The following is a 24,341-nucleotide window of genomic DNA, read 5'->3' as shown; positions in this document are numbered from 1 at the left end:
GTTAACAGCTGCCGTAAGGCTTTCCATCTTGTATATAGCATGAGCTTTTATTAACCATTCCCTCTTTGAGGGTAGCGCTATTGATTTCCATTTAATGGTTAGGCACACTCTAGCTGCTAGTAAGAGGTTGCGTGGCAAATACAATAGTGATTCATATGTTTCGTCTTCTTCTGATTCCACCCCAAACAAAACCAGTATGGGCATTGGGTCCCTGTGGACCCCCATCTATTCCTCGGATCCAGCCCAGCACTTCCCGCCAATATACCTGAACCTTATCACATCCCCACCATTGGTGCCAGTAATCGCATTGTTCACCGCACCCCCTCCAGCAGTAGGGGGATGTCCCGGGGAACATTTTGGATAATCGAAGGGGTGTGTAATGCCATCTCATCAGTAGTCGCACATTGTGCATCTTGTATTGCATGGAGACCGAGGATGACCAAACCGCTCTATATATACCCTTCCACACCTCCGTTTGGGCTTCTATGGCTAAGTCAGCTTCCCATTTCACCGCCGACGGTGGGCGATGACGATGTCCCCTTGTAATTAGCGATTTGTACATCTTCGATACTAAGCCTCTCGACGCCTGGGGAGAATTTAATATTTACTCGGTGTCAAGGAGCGCCTTCGGGAGTTGCCCCATCTGGCATCGTGCAGGGCGCTTCTCAACTGGAAAAAGGACAATGGGGATACATCCGTGCCCTACAGGTCGGCCTGCAGTTCCTCTCTGGTAGTAAACACTTAATTCTTCCACAACTGTCCCACCCGGCTAAGACCCGCCTCGTACCATGACTGGGATTGGTGGATAGCACTTAACAAGTTTTGAATGGGTGGGGACCAAATGCAGCTCAGGGGTGAGGGCCAAGTTGTGATACCCTGCATGGCCCGGGATGGGCGCCAGAGAGACCACAAAACCTTAAGAATGGGGTGTTTTTTAATCCTCGGTGTCATTGCTGACATTGGGACCCACAACCACTCTCCCAGGGTGACCGGCGCGAAGATGTCATTTTCTATTGCCACCCACTGTTTTTCGGGGTTTTCCCACAGGTGGTCCGGGAGCACACGAAGTTGTGCTGCTCTGTAATATTCCCCTAGGTCTGGGAAACTCATACCTCCCTCTTCTTTGGGTTGGATCAATGTGGAGTATGGGATCCTTGCTCTTTTGTCGGCCCATAGAAATCTCAATAGTATGCGCTGCACCTCTGCTAGGAAGGACTCTGGGATTAAAACCGGGAGAGATTGGAATAAAAATAGGAATCGTGGGAGAACATTCATTTTGATGGCGGTGAAGCGCGCCGCCCATGACATGGGAAGTTTGCGCCATCTAGAGATGTCGTTTTGGATAGCTACCCACAGTGGAGTGTAGTTGGCTTCAAAGAGGTCAGGCAGGGTGACCGTTATGGTCACCCCCAAGTAGCGGACTGAATCGGTTTGCACCTTGAAGTTCCAGTTAGACTTTAAGCGTAGTGCCAGATCGGTGTTGTCTTTTAAGGGGACGGCTATGGTTTTCTGTAGGTTGACCCGGAAGCCCGAAAGGGTCCCGTATCGTGACAGCTCCTGGAAAAAGGCGGGGATGGAGGTAGAAGGCTCGGTCAGGTATAAGAGAATGCCATTGGCGAACATTGCTAGTTTGTACTCCCTGCCCCCCGCGGGATCCCTCTAATCCTTGGGTTTGACCGAATGGCCTGGGCGAAGGGTTCAACAACCAGTGCGAAAATAAGAGGGGAGAGTGGGCAACCCTGCCTCGTACCTCGAGTAAGGTTGAAGGAACGCGATCAGACAACATTAATTGAAACCTTTGCATGGGCAGACCAATATAATGCTTCCGCCCCCTGTATCCACGCAGCTCCCAACCCCACCCACTTCAGGACAGCCCTCAGGAAAGGCCACTCTACCCGATCAAAAGCCTTCTCGGCGTCTACTGACAATAAGAAGGGGTCTTCACCCGCTTCTCGAAGTGTTGCCATGAGGTCTAGGGTTTTTCGAACGTTGTCTGCCCCTTGCCGGCCTCTTACATACCCCACTTGGTCAGTGTGGACTTGTTGCGGAAGGACCTGGGCGAGGCGGGTGGGCAATATGCTGGAGTACATTTTAGCATCTACGTTTATTAGGGAGATTGGCCGGTATGAAGCGCATTCTGTGGAGTCTTTACCTTCTTTGGGGATTACAATAATGATAGATTCAGTGAAGGAGTCGGGAGCTTGTCCAGATTCTAAGATGGAAGTGAATAGTTTGGCGAGGAATGGGGCGAGTGTGTCAGAGTTTCTTTTATAAAAGGCTGGCGTGAATCCATCCTGCCCCGGAGCTGAGCCTGCCTTAAGAGCTGAAATTGCTCCCTACACCTCTGTCGCAGTGATCGTGGCGTTGAGCATTTCTAGGTGTTCTTCAGCGATAGGCGGGTGTGGCAGGCCAGCTAAATATTGCTCAGTATCGAGGTGGGTGCCACTGGTCTCGGCCGTGTATAGTTCCGAGTAGAAGTCAGAGAAGCGATTTACTATGTCTTGGGGATTTGTGAGTGGATCGGCTAGTTCGTTTTTGACTTTGTAGACTGCTCTGTCCGCCCTCTGTTTACGGAGTCTATTTGCTAGCATGGTGGGTGCCTTGTCTCCTTTTTTGAAGAACTTCTGTTTGAGGTATTTAAGTTGAGTGAGGGCCTTGCCATTCCATATGCCTTTTATTTCTTCTCATTTTCCCAATTTTCATTATGGTGTCATTGTAGCTTACTGAGTGCTCCCTAAGGGTACGTTCCAAGCAAGCAATGTCACCTTTTAGTTCTTTCTCTTTGAGCAGCGGGAGCCTTTTTTTGGCTGCTCTTTCTGATATTAGGATGCCCCTTATAGTGGCCTTCCCTGCTTCCCAGACTGTGTTCAGCGGCATACCATCTGTGTCATTAATTTCAAAATAGTCTGTGATGGCTTCGGAAAGGGTTTCCTTAATAATTGGGTCTCTGCACAGCAGGTCATTACACCGCCACTGGCGGTCCGGGGTAGGGAGAGGGCCCATGTCTAATTCTAAGGTGCATAGGTCGTGATCCGACCAAGCTACTATTTGGAAGGTTGTTCCCAGAATATCACTCATTTTCAGCTCCCAGTAGCAGGTAGTCAATTCTGGAGAAAGAGCGATGTGGTGGTGAAAAAAAGGTAAGATTTTTCTCCCGGGTGAGTTACACGCCAGGTGTCTATCAAGTGATGTTCCCTAAGCTGGCTCGAGAATCTGTCGCCTTGGAGTGTGTTTGGGGGTAAGGTGTTTTGTCGTGCTGAGTGCCAATGGCATTCTCGGTCTATAACCACATTGAAATCTCCCCCGCAAACCAGTGTGCCCTCCCTCCATTTTTCAATGAAATCAAACAGGGGTTTGATGAAACTCGATTGCCCTTGGTTGGGGGCATAGGCAGCGCACAGTGTGATGGAACGCGTTCTTAGCACACCCTTGAGCGCAACATATCTCCCGTGCGTGTCCCTTTGTATATGGTTCACCTGCATACCCAGGGACTTACGTAATAGAATACCCACACCCCCCTTCTTTTGCGAGCCGGATGCCCAGATTGCGTCCCATATGTCCTTCCTGAAGATCCTTCTCTCTTCACCCTTAATATATTTTGATTCCTGTATGAAGAGGACATCTAGTTTGGAATGTATAAACTGTCTCGCTAACATTGACCTCTTTTGCGGGGAATTCAAGCCCTTAACGTTGAGGGAGCCAAAGACTATGCCATCAGAGCTAGCCATATTCTGAAGTAAAGATAGCGTTCTCTCTACCATCGCTTGCCTGACCCCTTTGTCCTGTGATAAGGTTAAAAAACAATTGCCATGTTTCTTCGTGTGTGCGAGTAGATTCTATGTGCGCTGTGAACTTGGTGTCCCGAGTGGATAAGTGGACCCTCCCCCCCCTCCCTTGTGTGGAGTACCGCTAGGTGCATTTTTACTGGGAAAAAAGAGGGGAGAAGAAAAAAAAAAAAAAGGACAAAAGAGACGCCCTCGATCAGAAAGGGCCACTCTGAGAGGACCCCTCTTCAGGCCCAATTATGACCTTAAACTATCGTGCAAGGAAAGAACAGTGCGTCCACAAGAGTGGACCAGGGTATAGTGAGCCCCAAGAACTTAACTCAACCCGTGGATTGCAACCCGGACAAACAATTATCAAAGAACAACACTTCAACGGAACATTGCGATAGCGATTTCAGCTGGAGTTGGAGCACAATAACATGGCGCGCTCAGGAGGTGCAATGTAAGCAGTTCAAGGAGTATTCAATCGTTTATATTTCCATTTTTGTTGCGCGCGACCTCTTCTCGGGGGCTTATCGGCTAGTTCTCGGCACGGGCCCTTTGGTTCCCTTCAGCCCTCTGTTTCTGAGTCCTTGGCTGGGCCCTGTAACTGGCGGCGAGCTTGCTCCGCTTCTTCCACTGAGGAGAGCCTATACTCCTCGCTGCTGTACTCAAATGTGAGAGAGAATGGGTGGCCCCATCGGTACCTCACGCCCTTTTCTTGAAGCCAGATTGTGAGGGGACGGCACCCTCTCCTCTTTGCCAGAGTCATTGCCGAGAGATCCTGGTATAGCTTCAGTTTCGAGCCACGGAATTCAATTGTGTCTTTTATTCTCGCTTTTTGTAGGATGTCCTGCCTTTGCGTGTAGGAATGACATTTAACTAGGACCGAGCGAGGGCCTTTCGCTGAGCCACCTGCCCTGTGCACTCTGTCGAACTCTAGCTTCGGGGGGTTATTTCATCATAGAGAGAAAGAATCAGAGATTCTACCGTGCTCTCCAGGCTTGACTGGGTTTCTCCTCGCTCCTCCTCCAGTCCGATTATGCAGATGTTGGAGCGACGCTCCTGATTTTCGAGGTCGTCCACCCTTGATTCCATATCACGTTCCTTCTGCTCAAGGTCTAAGAGTCTAGCTTCGTATTGCATAGTCACGATGTCTCCAGAATGTTGGTTGTTCTCAACTGCTTCTAAGCGGTCTTCCACTTCGGCCACTTTCGTTTGTAGATCAGAAACTGTTTCAGTGAGGCGGTTTTTCATTGACCCGATTTCTCCGAGCAGCGGACGGATGTCGGATTTAGTCGCACTGTCGCAGTTGTTGCCAGGGATATCCGAAGTGCTTTGGGCTTCCTTTGCTTACATGATTGTGTCGATGCGTCTAAACCTCCTCAGGGCAGCCAGGGTCTGTGGATCCAGCCTTGTCACCAACGGAGGCCCCCAGGCGTTTGCAGCTGTGGGAGGGGATAGCTGGGCGAAGGGGGGTTCTCTCCCTTGGTCGTATTGCCGTGCTCAATTCTTTGGTCAATGCCTTTCACGGCTCAGCGATTAACTGCCCCGGACTTAGTGGCCTTCTGCGGGTTTGTTCGTCTTAGTACGCGCGCCTAGTCTCCTCAACAGGCGCCTCTCAAGCAGGTCTAATGTTCTGTTGCGCAGCTTCCTTGACGTTGTGTAGGGGTGCTTAGTTTGTGGAGGACTGTTGATGGTCCTGGGGACAGCCACAGGGCTCCGCCAGTGGTAGTGGGCCTCCGCGGTGCTACTTGCACAAAGGGTCCCGTGGTGTGGGAGCCGCACCGAGCTACCAGGCCTGAAATCAGCTTGTTGCCGCCTGAGGGGCTGTAAAACCTCTTGTCCTCGTGTATGGCAGGGGCTGAATGTTCGTGAAGAGAGCTCAGACCAGGCTTGACCGCGGCGTGAGGCCTGCTTGGGGGGGGTGTGGGGGGGGAAGCGCCTCCCCACGCGTCGGGTGGCCTTGTCTTGATGCCTGCGTGGGGCTTGCTTGCCGTGGGGACTGGAGCCGTGTTACAGGAGAGCTCTCGGAGGGAGCACAGTACAGTGTCGGCAACGAAGGGGCCAAGGAACGGGCTCTGGCGGAAGGGGGGCGGGGGGTCGTGGGACAGGAGCGCATCACTCACATGGGGCTGCCGCCTACCTCCGCCGGGCCGCCCGCACCAGCTACTGCCTGTCTGGTCGCCGATCGTCTGCCGGCATGCTGGGTGCGACGGTTGACAGACGCACCCCACCGATGGAGTCTTCGTCGCTGTGGCGCCTCGCCGGAGGCCCGGGATACCCCTTGTGTGCAGGGCACAGGTCGCTGCTGATAAGCCGATTCCTTCTGGTGCGAACTCTCCTCCAGCGCGCGAGGCGCGTAGTTCAGATGGCGGCCGCCATTTTCCCTCTTCTCCGAGTAACCCGGGGGCTCCCGGTAGAAGGCCGATATCTGCCTTTCCCCACAGTCTTTTCCACCGGGTTCGCTTGTGCGGTTGCCAAATCGCTTTATCTCACTTTTCTGCTGATTCTGCTGCTTCAAGCTTTCCTTGCACTGTCCGAAAATATGGCATTTGCGGGCCTTAAGAGGGAGACGGTGGCTTAGGCGACCATCACGTCTGCACCCCCTTGTGGTCTCCCCAAGGTTGAGAGTTTTGACCTCTGGATGGAGAACTTCACCCTCCATTTGTGAGAGAAGGTCCTCTCTCTGAGGAAGACGTACTGGGGGACAGATGGACATGTCTAGAAGGTCCGAGTACCACGTTCTCCTGGCCCAATCCGGGGCAATTAGGATCATGCGGTTCCCGAACCGTCTCAGTCTCCTGAAGAATGACAGGAATCAGAGGGAACGCGTACAATAGTGGGAAATTCCACTCCACCACGAACGCGTCTCCCAGGGCTCCTCTCGGGGGGAAATTCCCTTGAAGCAATACCTTTCGCACTTCCGGTTAATTCCGAACGCAAATAGGTCTACTTGAGGGGTTCCCCAAAGGGCGAAGATTTCTTGAATGACTTCCTGAGCCAGTTCCCATTCGTGGGACACCGTGCTCAGCATGCTCAGAGAATCTGCCGTCAGTCTCCTCCCCGGCTAGATGAACTGCCGTTAAAGAGATTCCTTCCTGAATTGCCCAATACCAGAGCTGAATTGCCTCTCTGCACAGAGGTAGTGACCCTACACCTCGTCTTTTGTTTAGATAATGCATGGCCACTTTGTTGTCGTGTTGTCCGTCATTATCAGGACACTTCTCACCAATCTCCCCCCGACAGATGGCAGGAAGGCTTTCCAATTGTCAGATGGTTGGCATGAACTCTCCACCCCACGAGTGAGGCGTCCGTCACTACTGTGATCTCTGGCTATGGTTGCCAAAAAAAGTTCGCCTTTTAGGATGTTCTCTGTACAAGTCCACCATAGAAGATCTTGTCGAACCTTGTTCGGAATCTGGAGAAGATCCGTCATTTGACCTGAGAACTGGGACCACTGAGTCTTTAGAGCCCATTGAAGGGATCTCATCCTCAAATGTGCCTCTGGCACCAGGAAGATGCAGGATGCCATGAGGCAGAACAACCTTAAGAAGTCGTAGGCCTGGAGATTTTGGGCATTTTGGAATTTGGAAACCATCTAAAGAATGTCTTGAGCCCTCGACTTGGGAGGCAAGCTCTTTCCCAAGGATGTGTCTAATACAGCTCCTATGTACTGGAGCTGTTGGGAAGGTGTCTTCTTGAAATTTAGGGAGAAGCCCAGTCTGTGGAGGAAGTGGCAGGTGACTTTCAGATGCCCTGGTCAACCAATCGTCCATGTACGGGTAGACGTGAATCCCCCCTCTCCTGAGGTGCGCTGCCACCACTACCATTAACTTGGTGAAGACCCTCGGGCGGAGGTCAATCCGAATGGCAGGACTCGAAACTGATAGTGTGACTCGCCAACTACGAACCTCAGGTATTTTCTGTGCTTGAGATGAATCGGCACATGAAAATAAGCATCCTGGAGCTCCAATGACACCAACCAGTCCTGAAGTTGGAAGGGCCTGAAGGATCTGAGAAAGGGTAACCATCTTGAACGTGTCCTTCCTGAGGAACTTGTTCAAGTTTCTTAAATCCAAGATGGGTCTCAGTCCTCCGTCCTTTTTGGGGATCAAAAAATACAGGGAGTACCATCCCTCGTTCTTCTCCGCTACTGGTACTGGTTCTATAGCACCTTTCTCCAGCAGGGTTAGAACTTCCTGCTGTAGGAGCGGGTCTGAAAACTTCAAAGGGTGTCTCCCTGGTGGATTGCTTTGAGGTTGCGTTAGAAAAGGAAGGCAATAACCATGGGCTATTATTTCTAGAGCCCAAACATCTGAAGTAATGGTTTGCCATTCTTGCAGATGCTGTGACAGCCTGCCTCCTACATGTGTTTTGTGATGCAAGTCCTCAAAGTGGTTTTGTGGCGGTTGTTGCAGCCGCTGATGGCAAAGAGGCTGCAGCTGGAGCTGGCTTTGCATGTTTTGCTTGTCCACCGCGAGTGGCCTTTCTCTGGCCCCTTTGACTGGCTATTCCTCTCGCCTTTCCATATGAGGAGTAGTAACGATAGGATCATCCCCTCCACGGTTGTCCTGGCGCACGCAAAAGCTGAGGTTGCCTAATAGTAGCCCCTAAAGATTTGGCAGCTGCTTTTGAGATCTGCAACCTCTCAAGGCTCTCGTCAGCCTTGCTGCCAAAAAGGTGAGACCCGTCAAAGGGCATGTTCAGAAGGCGGTCTGGACGTCCAATGCGAAACCAAACTTACGCAACCACGCTAATCTGCGCACAACCGTGCTAGTTCCCATGGACCTGCTTACACTATCCGCAGTGTCCAATCCAGATTGAAGGGATTCCTGCATGGCTTCCTTTCCATCTTCAACGATGGCACCGCCGCCATTGCGATGCACTCCCACAGAGTGTACGAAAACTTTGCCAAGGCACATATGGAGTTGGCAGATTTTAAAGCCATACTCCCAGCTGAAAATACCTTCTGCGCCCAGCCATCCACACGCTTATCGTCCCTGTCTGGAGGGATAGAAGGGTACGCAAGTTTGTTAGAAGATGACCAGACTCTCGGGAGTGGGATGTTTGGACAGATAGCCGGGGTCGCTACGGGCAGGGCAGTATTTTGAGATGAGGGATTTATTTACTGGAGGAATAGAATCTGTAGTTTGCCCAATTCTTGGCCACCCTATTTTGCAGGGCTACATGGAAGGGTAGTACTGGGTCTTCGGTGGGACCATGGTCCAATATATCTGTCAAATCATCCTGGATGAATTGGGCTGATGGTCTAGCCCCTCCTAAGTAATCTACTACCTTTGTCATTAATTGACGGTATGATGGACTGGCATGCTCTCCTGGTTCTGGTCTGCCAAAGTCATTTTCAGGGGATGTGTCAATGCCACTTGAATTGTGTAATGATTCCACCAAGTCCCTCATTCTGCTTTCTTCTGAAATCAGGCATTCTGGGACATTTGGGGTGCCATATTCTAGCCCAAAAGGTCCATTGTCCTCATCAGATCTTTCCTGTTCCTCAAAAATTGAGGTCAGGGCCTTGAAAAATTCCTTCCTAGGGTGAGGCTTGAAAACCTTCTCTGGGAGAAGAGGAGGAATAGGTGTATTACAGGGCTCTGAGGGTATTACAGGTCTTGTAAGCCTGTCTTTCCCTTTTTCTTGCTGGCCTGGCTTAGCTGGAGCGTTTGGCGCCGAGGGCTTCGGGGTAGACGTCGACAAAGGCGTCGATGTAATAGTGGTCGTCGACGGAGCCTGCTTCGAGGGCGTCGAGGCGCTCTTCGAAGAATTGCCCTTTGAGGTGCGTTGGGTCTCGGACGGCGTTGGTGACCTCGAACGGTCGACTCGAGCAGTCCTTTTCGCTCGGCGTCCTGAAAGGTTCTCTATCCTTCCTTTTTCGATCACCAGGGCTCGAGGGCGCACAAGTGTTGGAGCGATGACGCTCCCAGCCGGCTTCCGAAGAAGGCGCGGGCCGAGGCTTCGCTTTCTCAAACACCCATCATTTTGACCCTGAATGCTTGCCACTCTTCGGAGGACGAATGTTTCGTGGGGCATTTCATCCTTTTTGGGGACTCGTCTGAGGACGAGGTGGAGGGGGACCTGTGGCGTCCTTTCTTCGATTTTTTCATTGAAGACAACGAGCGATGGTAATCGCTTTGGGACCTGGACCAATGCCTTTCGTGTCGAGGAGATTTCTCCTCACGGGACCTCGACTCGACGCTAGAGGCTTTACGGTCGGATTTGCGACCTACCTGTAGTTTTCCCCTCCTTTCTCGCAAGGCCTTCCCCGTCATCACTTGACACTTCGTACAGGCCTCTATGTCGTGGCCTTCTCCGAGGCACCACAAACACTCTCGGTGCGGGTCTGCGATCGACGTTTTTGAACCGCACGACTTGCACTTTTTGAATCCCGATCTAGGGGTCGTGGTCGGTGTCGATGAGGAGGACATATTGGTTTATTTACTATCTTCACAGAACTCGAGGTGCGCCGAATCTCTGAAGCAACATATACTGCGGAAAAACAGAACTGAGGCCAACGGCCGCCGCACGTGCTACTTATATACCCGATGACGTCACCCTCGACGGGGGCCTTCGAGGGACCATAGACTCGACGGCATCGACGCACGACGCCCTCTGCCGAAAAAATTTCCAAAGAGCAGCAAAGCTGGATGGAATACATTGGAGGACACAATCCATTCGAAAACCAGATTTGGTGGGGCTCCAGGAGCCCCATATTCGTGAATCGGATAGGCACCAATTGTGTCTGCGTCATTACCTTATTATTGTTCAAGCGACTGCTGCAGGGAAGGTTGCAGGGGTGCTTATAGGAATCAAATCTGGAACCCCAATCAAAGTGATACATACAAAGGTCCATAAAGGTGGTTGCTATGTTTTTTGTGATTGTGGCGCTTGAGTCTTTTACTCTAACTGTGGCGTCAGTGTATGCCCCCAATGCAGGCCCAGAGGGATTCCCGAATATGACCATTGCACATTTGTAATCCTTTATGGAAGGAGAAAATACTTCTGGTAGATTTTAATATTGCCTGGGACCCTGCACACGATCGTAGCACAATTACTTAATCTGCCCAATCTCCCCCCTCCAGCACACTAAAACAAAGATTTGTCCTTGATAGATATTTGGATAACGCTAAAGAGTCCAGACAAGGGGTATACATTTTATTCACATGTACATGGCTTCTTTTCCCTTATCGATTATGCATGGGCCTCGACTACACTGTTGGGTTGTGTTCAGCAGATTGTATGTCACACAATAACACTGTCAGATCATTCAGATCATGCTCTGGTTTCCATTGATTTGAATATTCCACAAATGCCACAGACTATTTGGGCTTAGAGATTTCTGCAGGACGTCGAGGGATCAGGTTGTTGGAGACAGAATAGAAGAGAACATTTGGGATTTTTTTTTTTATCCCAAATCTTCTGGGGAGACCACTCCAAATGTGACCTGGGATGTTTTCAAGGCAACAAGGCAACTATAAGGGGGACGGCTAGATATGTACACAAGAGAGGCACTGTAATTAGAGTTGGAGGAAGATCTCAAATCTGTAATGAAAAGAATGTAATCAAAAATGGGGGCAAGTGTAATAAACACCTATAGAACAGCGGCGGGCAGGTTAAATTTTTTCACCCAAAAAAAAAAAAAAAAAAAAAAAAAGCGCAAAAGTCCCTTAGACAAAAATATTACACAAAAGCCAACAAGACAGACAGAGATGTGTACACAAACTCTCCAAATTATTTCGCAATTCCATTAATTTCACTCTGATCTAAATCAATCAGAACTTCTGGATTCCCAGCATCAAATAATCCTATTTAGATGCAGTCACCCTGCCCCACATATCAGAAGTAGATCAGAACCTGCTCGACTTGGACATAACTTCGGATGAAGCTGACAGGGTCATATTAAACAAAGCACCTGGTCCGGATGGATAGCGAGCTTTGTTCTATAAAACTTACCGGAACATATTAGTTCCCAGATTAACCCACCTGTATAATTCCTTCACAAAAATGTATACAAAAAGGTCTTGGCTAACCTTCGCAAATACACCCCCACCAATCAGGATTTATAAAACAGTAGATACAAGACAATATTAAGAGAACGTGCCACATATTGAAGAAGGTTGAAAAGAAAAATATCCCTGCAGTACTGCTATTTTTAGATGCTGAGAAAGCTTCTGATCGGGTCCAGTGGTCGTTCCCTTTTCAGACTGGCTAAAATGGAGTTCAGGCAAAAAGGTATCGATGGGATTCAGGCAAATTATAGACGACCCATTGCTAGACTTTTAATAAATGGCCTTTTATCTCTTCCTATAGCCTTACAACGGGGTACAAAACAAGGGTGCCCACTGTCGCTGTTATACGCATTACACCTGGAACCACTTCTTGCCAAGTTTAGGCAGACAGAGGCAATCCATGGGATAGATTTTAGGGGGAGTCCCACATAAAGTTATGGCATATGCAGACATGCTGCTATTAGCAGCTGACCCTTTGACCACATTACAAGCAGCATAACAAGAGTTAGGAACATTTTGTATAGTAGCCGGCTTGAAAGTTAATATAATTAAAACCAGGAATCTTAAACTTGTCTCGTACGCAAGATCATGTGCACTTGCTACGATCACATACATGGTTTGGCTGGGCTCGTGAAGGGATACAATTATCAGGGGTAACTATAACGCCCTCAGTAGCAAAGTTGTATGAGGCTAACTACCCTCTCTGCTAAAACGAATTAAAGGCCAATTGTTAAAATGCGGTCATTTGTCAGTATCATGGTTAGGCAGAATCAAATCAGTGAAGATGGTAACTTTGCCCAAGGCCCTTCATCTGTTCCAGGCACTGCCAATTCGGGGATCTGCCTCATCTTTCCAAAAATTAGATGGGGTGATTTCTTCATTTATATGGAATAATAAGCCCCCTCGGGTTTCCTTGAATATGCTAAATACCCCCACGTCTAGATGTGGCTTCAGGCTTCACATTTTGTAAAATATTCCCAATCCGCGCAAGTCAGGTCTTGATGGAAAGGTGTGCGGAACACTCAGAGAAAGGATGGGTTCAGATGGAGAGAGCGCTTGGTGGATATCAACTTGGAGATAAATTGTGGTTGCATAAACAAAATAGGCCCCCTAATATGCATAACAGTCAAATCATAATAATAAATTAATAAATAATAATTTTGCATTTATATAGCGCTACGAACCCTCAGGTATCTGAGCGCTGCTCATTATTACCCACGGTGTGTGGTGCACATTTATCGACCTCGGAAGGATGAAAGGCTGAGTTTGGCCCTGCCGGGATTCAAAACTGCGTTAGCAAACTCTGCACGGATGTCAAAGCGAGCGCTCTACTCATGAGTTTAGTAGAGGACATGTGAGAGAAAGCAGTGAAACAATACCAGTTGACTACTTTCCCCTCAGTCCTTTATTTAATGACCCACATGCCGGGCCTTGAACCGCGAGCATTTGCTAAATGGAAATGTGCGGGTTGTAATAGGTTGCAAGATATGTTTTAGGGTGTAAGTCTTACATACAATGTAAGATGGACTGGCCTTCCGGAATCTTTTCGCTTGCAGTATTTTCAAGTGTGGCACTAGATTTTAGCTCCTCCAAATAAGATGGCAGCACCAAAGATCTTACTCTTTTTGAAAAATGTGTAACCTCCACCCTGGTAATAAAGCTCCGATTTCAAATATGTATAAAATCACAACCAACATGAGTCCTAACAACACTATGCCATATCGACATCGCTGGCATCAGACATTGGGGGCGGAGATAAAAGATGAAGACTGGAAGAGGCTATGGAAGGAAATACCAAAGCTTACTGGGTCCATTCAAGTCCGGGAATTTTGGTATAAGCATATGGTACAATGACACTATATTGCAACCTGGCTACATAAACTAATTCTACCATCTCTGACAAATGCTGCCGAGAATGTGGGGAGACCGGTGATTGGATAGATATTTGGTGGGGTTGTCCTAGGCTGACAAACTATTGGGACTAAATAAATATATGTTGCACATTTATAGTCTACATGAGCCTAGGTTACTTCGTTCCTGCCTCTTCGTTGTTATTGAAACTGATTTTGCCAAAGATCTCGACAACAGCGCAAATCATTTACACACTACAGCTTACAGCCGTGTTGGCGACTGCCCAAAATTGGAAATCAAAGGACACACCAACCGTCACCCAGTGGTTCTGTAAAGTTTGGAAATGTCTTGCTCTTAAAATGGATAACTGATTTACTACAAGGTGATCAATCCAAATTCACTAAAGACTGGGAAGAACAAGTTAGTTAAATGTTAACGTTCTTTCAACTGGATGTCCCTCCAATGTATTCCACATCTTTGACATGTAATGTTTACAGCTGTGCACTTGGCGACGTCAGGAGAGGTTATAAATAGGACGCAGAGGGTGAGAGAGAGTCCCCCTCTATATATATATATATATATATATCTCTCTCTCTCTCTCTCTCTCTCCCTCTCTCTCTCCCTCTCTCTCTCCCTCTCTCTCTCCCTCTCTCTCTCTCCCTCTCTTCCCCCTTCTCTCTCTCTCTCCCTCCCTCTTTCCTCTCCCTCCCTCTCCCCTTCTCTCCCTCCCCCCCCCCCCCCTTGCGCAAGGAGCGGATCCAGAAGCATCAAAGAGACTTTCCCTGGTGGATTGTCGTGAGGCCACTGAAGGAAGGGATGGCAGTAGCCGTGGGCTATGGTATCTAGAACCCACGCAACTGAAGTAATGGCTCGCTATTCTTCAAGATGCTGAGACAGTCTGCCCCCAACCGGCAAACCATGGGACATGGCCTCATGACTGGAAGCGGCTGCGGCAGTGCCTGAAGGCAAAGAAGCAGCTGCCTGAGCGGCTTTTGCAACATGATTTCCCCAACCACCACAGGTACTTTTTCGCTGTCCCCTTTGACTGGCAGGCCCTCTCGTTCTATCAAAGGAAGATTAGAATGAAAAGAACTTCTCCTCCATTGCTGTCCCCTAGGACGAAAAGGCGGAGGTTGGCGCACAGCTGCGCTTAAAGATTTAGCCGCAGCTTTTGAGGTCTGCAACCTCTCAAGGCTCTCAGCCATATCCATACCCGACTGAAGGGATTTGCACATGGCATCCTTGCCGTCCTGCACGAGAGCAAGGAACCCATCCCTTTCTTTCCCCTTGGGAATATGCTCAGCCGCTAAAGAAACAGTTCCACAGAGTGTGTGAAAACCTTGCCAAGGCACAAGTAGAGTTGTCCGATTTTAAGGCCATGCTCCCCGCAGTAAACACCTTCCGGGCCCAACCATTGAAGCGCTTGCCGTCCCTCTCCAGAGAGATGGTAGGGCATGCTGCCTGCCTAGAGGTGGCCGTAGCCGCCTGAAACACCAAACTCTCGGGAGTGGGGTGAGTAGAAAATAGCTGGGGTCGCTAACGGAAGGGCAGTATTTCTTTGTCAAAGATTTATTAACAGCCGTAAGAGATTTCCGGGGACTGCCAAGCAGCTGTCACCCTTTTCTGCAAGGTGAGATGAAATGGCAAAACTGGGTAAGAGGACAGACCTTGATCTAAGATGTCCATTAGATCATCCTGCACAAAGTCTTCAGGAGGACTGGACCAGCCCAGATACTCTGAGACTCTAGCCATGAGCCTCCAGTACGAAGACTCTGCATGAGCCCCAGGCTCAGGCCTGCCAAAGTCCACTTCTGGAGAAGTGTCCAACCCACTGGCATCATGATCTGATACGATAGGTTACTTATACCATGCTTAATACCCAGAGGTTTCTAAGCGCGGACCCGGGGATCGAACCTGTGGTGCTCCGTGTCCTCTTGCTTCCAAGGCGAGCATGTTGCCCCTGAGCTATCATCCCAAGTCATGGAGGGTCTGCCTCAACTGCTCCAACTGACTGTCTGCAGAAAATATCGGAGCTTCATCAAGTTGACCAGGGTCCTCAAATTCAGACCTTTCTTCCTCTTCAAATAGGTCAGCCAAAGGGATTTGAAACCCGGGCCTGGTGACAGAAGAGGGACAAGAGTCCAAAACTGGCCTCACAGACTTGGCCGTACCCTTCCTAGGAGGATCCACCACATCGGGGTACTCCAAAGGCAAATTTCGAGAAAAAATCCCAGACGGCGCCATGGGCTCATAAGATGGCAAAGCGTCTACGTCCGAGTCGACGTAGGCTTTGAGCCCTTAGTATGTTAATGTTAAATGACATTTGTACCGCGCACTATCACCACCGGAGTCATCCCCTGGCGCGGTTGCAGCGTTCTCGCGGGGGACGAGGACGGGGACCTAGAAGCACGTCTTTCGACTCTCCGAAGCCTTGTCCGAGCGGGGTCTCGTAGGTGCCCTATGCGAGTCGCATCGCGATCCCGAGCCTGAAGGCGTGCGAGCCACGGTACGAGACCGATCCTAGCTGGCTTCCACCAGACCCGTGCCATTTGCTCCTTAAAGGCAGCCTATTCCTCCGGAGTCGAGGACTTCATCGGGCATGCCACTTTCCTCACAGCTCCCTCCTCCATGAAGGAGGGGGAAGGCGAACCATGACGGCGCTTCCGCGAATGCTGCCACGAAGCAGAAGAATGGTGGGAACCACTCCGGGACCGAGAACCCCGGGCCTCCACCCGACTCAGAGTCACCCCTCGAGTCGTCGGTGGACACCCCTTTGGACTTGGACTTTGGATTTTCGGGACTTACTGTGCTTAGAACCCCTACATACCTGGAGCTTTCCCTTCCGCTCCCCCAAGGCCTTGGCAGTCAGCGACTGGCATTTCAAGCAGTCGTCGGTGTCATGCGACTCGCCCAGGCACCACAAACAAATGCGATGCGGGTCGGTGAGCGACACTTTTTCGACTTGCAGTCCCAGCAGGTCTTGAAGCCAGACGACAGAGTCCGAGGGGTCGAAGAAAAAGACATCTCAATGACGATAACACACGAGGCGCGCCAAGTTTCACGAAGCAACACGTTTGTGGTAAAAACTGAACTGAGGCTGCGGGCGCCGTGCGTCCTATTTATAACATCCGGTGACGTTGCCCTCGACAGAGGCCTTCGAGGGACATCGACCCAACGTCATTGACGCAGGATGCCCTCTGCTGAAAAAGTTTCCAAAGTGCACAGCTGTGGACATTACACGTCAAAGATGTGGAATACGTTGGAGGTCACAATCCATTTGAATTGGCGTTTGTAGGAGTTGAGGTTTGTGAGTTACAGGGGTTCATGCACATGCATCATTTCAGGATAACATTCCATTTGACTGAATTTGAACCAAATGTAATAACTAATATACATTAACATACTAACACTGAAGCTCATTTAACAAACTGAATCCCATATCCTTAACATGGAATGCAAATTAGTTTACATGGAAATAATGTTCTGAATCCAAATTTGAAATGCATGTGGCTTCAGTCAATAAGGACTTTAAACGTGCAGCATGGGGTTGTTTGCTAGGCTGAACTATGTGAAGAAGGGCATTGTTACAGAAGGCCATTGTGTGTGCAGGAAGTGATGTTGCATTTGTAGTTCGCAAAACTGTTGTTTTCAAGGGGAAAAATACTGGGCAGAATGGATGAGGTGACATGAGCTAAGCAAGGGGAAGGTTTCTTCTTGCGTGACAGTGCGAGGTTTTAAAAAGAAACTGGGAGAGGGTATGAGTTCAGACGTGCAGGAGTCACTTTGGATACAGACATCCACTGACATCCAGGTTGTGTCTGAGACCTGGCTGAGGCAGTGCTGGCAGTTACAGGGGTTGTGACATTCCTTATCGGTGGCGAACCAAGTGAGGGGTTTTCCACGGTCAGCAGTGCAAGGAATCTCATCAATTTCTAGGTAATTATGGTTCGAACTGAGGGTGTGCTGGATTTGCCTGTCCGATAGTCAGGTGCGGGTCATTTCATGTTTAATGTTTCAATGTTGAAAGCGCATGCGGTTCTGAACTTGCAAGGTTTATTTTTTATAGTTCGATATTCATAAAGCTTAAATCCTGCCAAGTCCTTTACTTCAAGGTGGTATCCCTACAAAATATCCCCATTTTTAGGAGGAGGTCATTTGTGGAAGCGGGGGTGTCCCCCGCGCATTTTAAAATAATGCCGGGGTGTCCCCCGCAGGGTCCATGGGTAAATATTGCCGCAAAAATATGGTGATATCGCTATATTTTTGCGGGAATATTAACACATGGAACCTTCAAGGTCAGGGTGCCAGGGCTGGTTAGAGTTCATTCTATTTTTTGAAATGTGCCTTTTGCAATCGTTTTTTTCCCCACATTTGCAATAGCGGTTGCCATGTGTAATTGGTATATCTGTCACGATAAAGTCACATTATAAAAATGACTTCGTGGTCGGATGCATTTTGTGGTATATGGTCATTCTATTTAATCTACAAAAACAGACATGTGCGTAGCGTAATAAATGCTTGTATGGGAATGATCCGATGTGAACTCTATAGTTAGAAAGTGAGCGAGTGTGCAGTATTTCATTTTGCATGTTTACAGCTGTGCAGATCAGTCATCAGGGCTTATTTCGGCATCATAGATTAGTTGCTGAAGTGTAAATGTACCGCCCAAACTAAGTGAAATAAGTCCAGCATGTGGTATTGTAAAAGACCAAGATTAAAGGAGAACATTTGTTAGAATATATTCTGAAGAGTACCAACATTATAAAAGGTGATCATCACAGGAGGTGCTATGCTACAATAAATACCACTATTTACCACCATAATAAGCTACCACAGAATTAGGTGCAACTCCTTCAGAAAATATCCAACATTTTGGACTTTTTTCAAAGTGACTATCACATTGATTTTCCCCCACAGAAACGTTGTATTTTGGGTATTGCATGAAATATCTGAACAAAGGGCTGGGGGTGTGTGGAAGAGGGGAGGACAGGTGGTGGTTAGTTGGGGGGCTTTCATTTGTTTGTGATTATTCATAATGTCAATACAAATAAATAAAAAAATAAAAAAACAGGGAAGCAACCACAGGAGAATGGCGCTGAGCAGGACTGAAAGGGAGGACTTTCTGTAGAATCTTTAGTTTGAGATGACCAGACTGGTAGACAGCTGCCACCTGTGCATCCGGTGGCCGTGAAGCACAAAGTGCCAAGGATGAGTAATCTCATCCTTTTTTGCATAGACTTGCATAATAGCCTGGCACTTAAGGGGTCAACACCACAGAAATCCTTCACCACTAGGACAGGAAGAGGAAGCGAGCCGAGAGAAGCAGGCCAAAAGTCGGAAGTCCACAGAGGCAGCAGAGGTGGGGTGGGCTGGGGGGAACCACCAAGAGCTCTGTCTTGTCCCCATTCAGCCTAAGCCAATTATGACTTAGCCACCCTCCCACCGCCTCAAGACACCCTTGCAGCTGAGACGCAGAGTCCTGTTGATGAAGATCAATACGAAAGAATCTGCGTATTATCAGCATAAGAGTAGTAACAGAGGCCGTAGGTATGGATGAGCTTGACCAAAGGCTGAATGTACACGTTAAACAGAATAGGGGACAAGGCGGAGCCCACAAGAAAGAGGGGCAGAGCGAAAAGATGACAGAGAGACTGCGTACACCCAGTAAGAGAAGACTCAAACCAGGGCAGCAACCGGCCAGACACCCCTGCCTCCAGCAGTCGTCCAACCAGGATGGAGTGGACATTACTACGCATACTAAAATACAGAATTTCGAAATGCCGGATTTCAACTGAATTATGTGTGGTGGGGGGTTAGGGTAATAATTATGTAAGGGGAGTATGGGAGGTGCGGGGGGGTATCCCCCTATATAGAATTGTGCAAAGCGAAAAAAAACCTGTATTTTGGCATTCAGTATTTATTTTCCTCAATAATCACACATATCTAGGGCTAATAGTAGCAAACCAAAACCAACCCAGTATGCGTCATGTTTGACCTCTATATAGCTGTGTCCCTTTCGTCATGCTCCAAATCTCCCCCCCGGTCCCATGTACTGTTGGGAAACATTTACAAATTTAGCAGATTGCTACGCTAAGTATTTAAGGGAAAAGTTGGGAGTATAGACTAAACGAAGTGTGCCTCTGACAGGAACAGAGACAGTTCAACAGACCTGGTGATGGTGGTCTTTGCTTGCATCCATATTTTTCTATTGGATGGAATGTATGCAAGCCCAACCAAGAGGGCAGCACACTTCTGAACTCTGAAATCGCCCTGCCTTGAACATGTATTAAACCTTAATCCTGTTAAGTTACCAGTCCCTCCAATGCCATAAGCGTCCTTCATCCTGAATACTTGGTGGCGCCTAAAGACCAGGGGTGTGGGCTGAGGTTGCCAGTTACATGTGCCATTACTGGCAACGTCCCAGTCAGCTCTCTGTGCCTCATATTGCGACCACAGCCAGGAACACTACGGTGAGCGTTAAGAAGACTCTGGTGGGTGTAACATAGGAAAAACTCACGCAGTTGTGCAAACTCAACCATAGCTGCACCTATGCTTAGAATTCGCACCCTTGATTAAGCCGGACCACTTTGAAGGATCAACCACTCGACTGTGCCCAAACTACCAAGGTTATGTTGCGTGGGGCAGCAGCATTTACGCTCGGGCTCAGGACAACACAAGCGGTGGTAAGACATTATCTCTCAAGAACCATTGAAATATAGTCAGACGACCTCAGAAACAGAGAGCCCTTAGGAGTAGATGTATGAAAACAACTGAGACGACGTTCGTGGGTCGGGAAAGAGTTGGCCGAGCTTCAGATAGAAGGGGCCTGATCGGACATTGGAGGTTAACGTGGGAAGAGAACAGCACTACAGGAAAACATGGTATGCAGCTACAGGAAAACATGGTATGCAGCAATCTAAGCATCTGTTCCGTTGGCAGCATGCAGAAAAAACACTGAAGTTATAGGACAATCCAAAGGGCAGGAGTTGAAGGGTTGATGAGAAACCCGAAAATGACTCCGACAGTAAAACTCCAATCTAGCAAATTAGACACCAAAATAGACTCGACTTGCAAGGTATACAGTTTTCATATGCATACTTGTTAAACTAAATACATTTTCAACTGTGATAAATGACAGGGTAATTTACTTTTTGGTAAGCTGACTGCATACAACCTACCCTACAAGACGTGTCATTCCATGTCTAGAAGCATAGTGCAACGGAGTATTGTGCTGATATGGTTCCCCGTAGGAAGCATTTGGATCTAAAGTTTCTTTGAACTGGGGGTTGCTCTCGTATATTTGGTAGGCAAGGTGCTCATCTCCATTTATAATTGCCTTGCGGAATTTTGTGGTTGCATTTCCCATCTTGCTCTATAACTGATAAATGTTGGCAGACTTCCCGACTCTCCCAGTCAGCCACTTGCGGTCTTCAACAGCAACATGTTTTACACCCTGTAAAGAAAAATGTACAACATTAGCGCATTTTATGAGTCGTCGTGTGTGTGTGGTTTATAACAAGACTAACTTGCTTGATTTTAAAAACTGGCGATTTCTTCAGTCTTTTTAATTAGATGCTGATAACCAAAACAACAGCAACAAAAGCCATCAGATTGCCAACAAACACAGAGATAACATGTATTAAACAATTAAACTTGTATTGTCAAAGTCAGACAGCAAATCAAAAAGGTTATACATGCCCATGCAAGGTCTTAAAACCATGATTACACAGGTGAAATGGAGTGCCTCCATATAATTGCTATTCGTTTTCTAACAAGGAGATTGTGGATGTAGCCTAGTAGAGCAGCAGGTGATCAGGGTTAATCCTTTGAACTCAAACTTTCACTAATCTGGATGTGGGTTAATGTTTCTTGCAGGAGGTGATCATAGTATGGCTGAGAGAATACTTGGCACACTTGTAGTGAGGTGGAGTCTCTGATTTGCATGTGGGCATGAAAACAACGTGGATAAAAGGGAAGTGAGTGTGGAGGGTGATGTATAGCAGATTAGTTAAGATGTGCAGAGCAGGGCTGAGAACATGTACGTCATCGCTAGAGTGTGAGCCGGGAGATGTGCACAAGATTTTTCACAATGGTGGAGTGTGCAGAATGTCCAATTATGGATCAGGGCGCGCAACACCTATTGAAAGAAATTTAACAATCCACCCCTCAGAAGAATCATAAAATTAAGAACATTTGTTTTTGCAGAGGTAAAAGAAACTTAAAATGCTTTACATTTTCGAGGCGCGACTTGAGCAAAAATCATTAGTATAGGGACTCCTGTTATTCCCATTATGAAACCAACAAGAGATGTTGAATTCTATGTCAAGAGTGAAGGCGTTACATTATGTTTCTCTTCCTTTATTGCCAACCTCAGTCAGGTTTTAGCAAAAAACATTGTTTACAGAATAACTTCTTGCTGAAAATCTTAAAACAAACAACCAACTACCTAACACACGACTTGAGACGTAACAAAACTGCGTTTCAAAAGAGTCATCTAAAAAAAAATATATATATAATAAAAAATAAAGTACTCCTCACGTCTGGAGCATGCGACCTCGCCCCCACTACCTGCATTTCCTGTCCCTCAACTTCACGTTCTGTTTCTTAGTTGCTCAAGCAGCAGATAAGTATTCTCCATCATTACTTTGCTAGTTTGGTAATTGGAGCGTTTACTATTGATCAATTATAATAAATGTGTGTATTTTCCGTTTAAATAATAATAATGTGTGGGTATCCGTTTAGTATGGATTAATATATTTAAAAGGAATGGTTCGGTCAAAATTTTTTAATGCCCCTACGGGTCGGCCATGTGTTTTTAAGCCTAAGTCGCTCAATTTTAGAAAACTTTCCTATGGACCTTACCGAGTTTTCGTCCATTAAACGCACGCAAAAACAGGCACCAGTGAGCTGCCATTTTGTGATAATCCTATCATTTCCCCCATCGCCCTGGCTGACCTGCTTTTGCGGCACTAAATCATATCCCCCGCCCCTGAGCCTGTCATCAGCAGACGCGTACCGCCCATTTCACAACGCCAAAGCATGTCTCGTGTCAACATTCGCTGCGCTTCAGCTAATGACGTGTCGCCATGGAAATGGCAGGATGCCTCTTTCCTCAATAAGTATAATCAGACCGTTTCACAACACACAGCAGCAGATTTTCGATTCCATTCCTCTCTCTGTGTTACTTTGAGTATTCTGTGACTCGTTTCTGTGCTCTGGTCAGCTACCTTCGTTGCTTGTAGCCCGTGTGGACAGATACCAGTACCACTGCTATCAATTATTTTAGTTTGTGCAACACACAATGGATACAATAATGCCCTACATGTACGAGCCCGAGTATACCGAGGAGGAACTACTGGAAAGGGAAACACGCGAAAACGATGAGGCTTCGGACAGCAGTTGGCAGGACGAATCAACGGATGAAGGCACTGGACCTAGTCGCATGGACGGTGTTTCCACCTGGTGCACATGCAATCGGTGCGAGCTAATGCCAACCGAGGAGGAGAACTGCTGCTGCTGTGAAAACTCGGGATGCGTGGCCTACATTTCGGAAGGCGAGCCACGACCGCAATGCATCACCGAGCTGCGAGACTCAGGGCAGCCATCCTCACACGGTCCGTGTTGAGGATAATGATGGTGCTTATGCACGAACTTCACGCAACTGTTCGTCCTCGTAATCCGAGTAACGAGTAAGTATACTCTGCTTGTCATGTCACTACTATTTCATGGTCGTCTCCTATATCCAAAATTACATATGCATGTCATTGTAACACATGAGTCGTTCAATAGTGTGCAGTGTCTAGATAGCATTTGTCCGAGCAGAATGAAATTAGTTACAAGAATTGTCATTGACAACAAACGTTTATTAAAATGATCTTGGTCATTTAAAAACAGTTTATTTCATTCCTTTTCACAGGTGGTACAGGCTGGTGGCCTATCGTTCCTTTACATGGTGGCTTCATGGGAGGCTTGGACACCGCGTTCGATGAGTGACACCCGCCTGTGCCGTTCGTGCCATAAGAGAAACATTCCCGATTGACAGCGGTCAGTACAGGGGATTTTCTCTCGCTGTGCTGCAACCTGAACTGTACAATGTGTAAACTTTTGTATTTTTGTGTCATCAAAATAAGATACAAAATAAAACACCACATATATTTTAACAACGGTTGTTTCGATTTTTTAAATCAATCAAGTGTGTCTCCATTCAAGGATGGACGTCAGACACCTGTGCTCGGAATGGGTGAAGTTCAGGTCGCTGTGAAGCGGCTGGTCACCATCTAAGCTAACCAAATATATTATCAATAATGCATGCACTAAATAACACTTGTTCAAAGTCTTTCAGTCGGTTATGTCTCTATAAAAGTCACACATATATCAATACTATCAATGAACATTGGATTATACAGGCCTTAAGTCAAGGGTCTTGACCACTATAATACAGTGTTTGAAGTGTGGGTCTGTGCTCACAAGAATCTCCGATATGTGGCATTTGTTATTGATAGGCAACAATATACTGCAGTAGGGGTCTAATGTTAGTTGGGGATCTGCTAAGTGGCCATCATGGCGTGGTCAGTGGTCTGGCACACGAAGAGAATACCTTGCAGGGACACAGGGTCAGAATGGCAGTTACTTTCCACTGGCGAGGGTGCGTGGACAAGGACACGTTTGTGGAGATGAACGAGCCATGTGCATGGTTCAAGCC

The 24,341-nt window shown here is 47.9% G+C and overlaps 1 protein-coding gene across 4 annotated transcripts in view; it reads right to left on the bottom strand.

Annotated features, from left to right (window-relative positions):
* The window catches only part of ANKIB1 (ankyrin repeat and IBR domain containing 1), a 2,153,692-nt gene that overhangs the window by 2,108,406 nt on the left and 20,945 nt on the right, over positions 1-24,341 (bottom strand). For all 4 annotated transcript variants that reach the window (XM_069648430.1, XM_069648432.1, XM_069648433.1 and 1 more), the window contains exon 2: positions 20,818-21,092. In XM_069648430.1, the coding sequence (XP_069504531.1) occupies positions 20,818-21,005 (188 nt within the window). In that variant the 5' untranslated portion in view covers positions 21,006-21,092. The remainder of the gene's footprint in view (positions 1-20,817; positions 21,093-24,341) is intronic.

Source organism: Ambystoma mexicanum, chromosome 2q (genome assembly GCF_040938575.1).
Source record: "Ambystoma mexicanum isolate Mex_15411 chromosome 2q, UKY_AmexF1_1, whole genome shotgun sequence".
Classification (NCBI taxonomy): domain Eukaryota; kingdom Metazoa; phylum Chordata; class Amphibia; order Caudata; family Ambystomatidae; genus Ambystoma; species Ambystoma mexicanum.
Note: the sequence above shows the minus strand (reverse complement) of the source record. Positions and strands in the feature narration are given on the sequence as shown.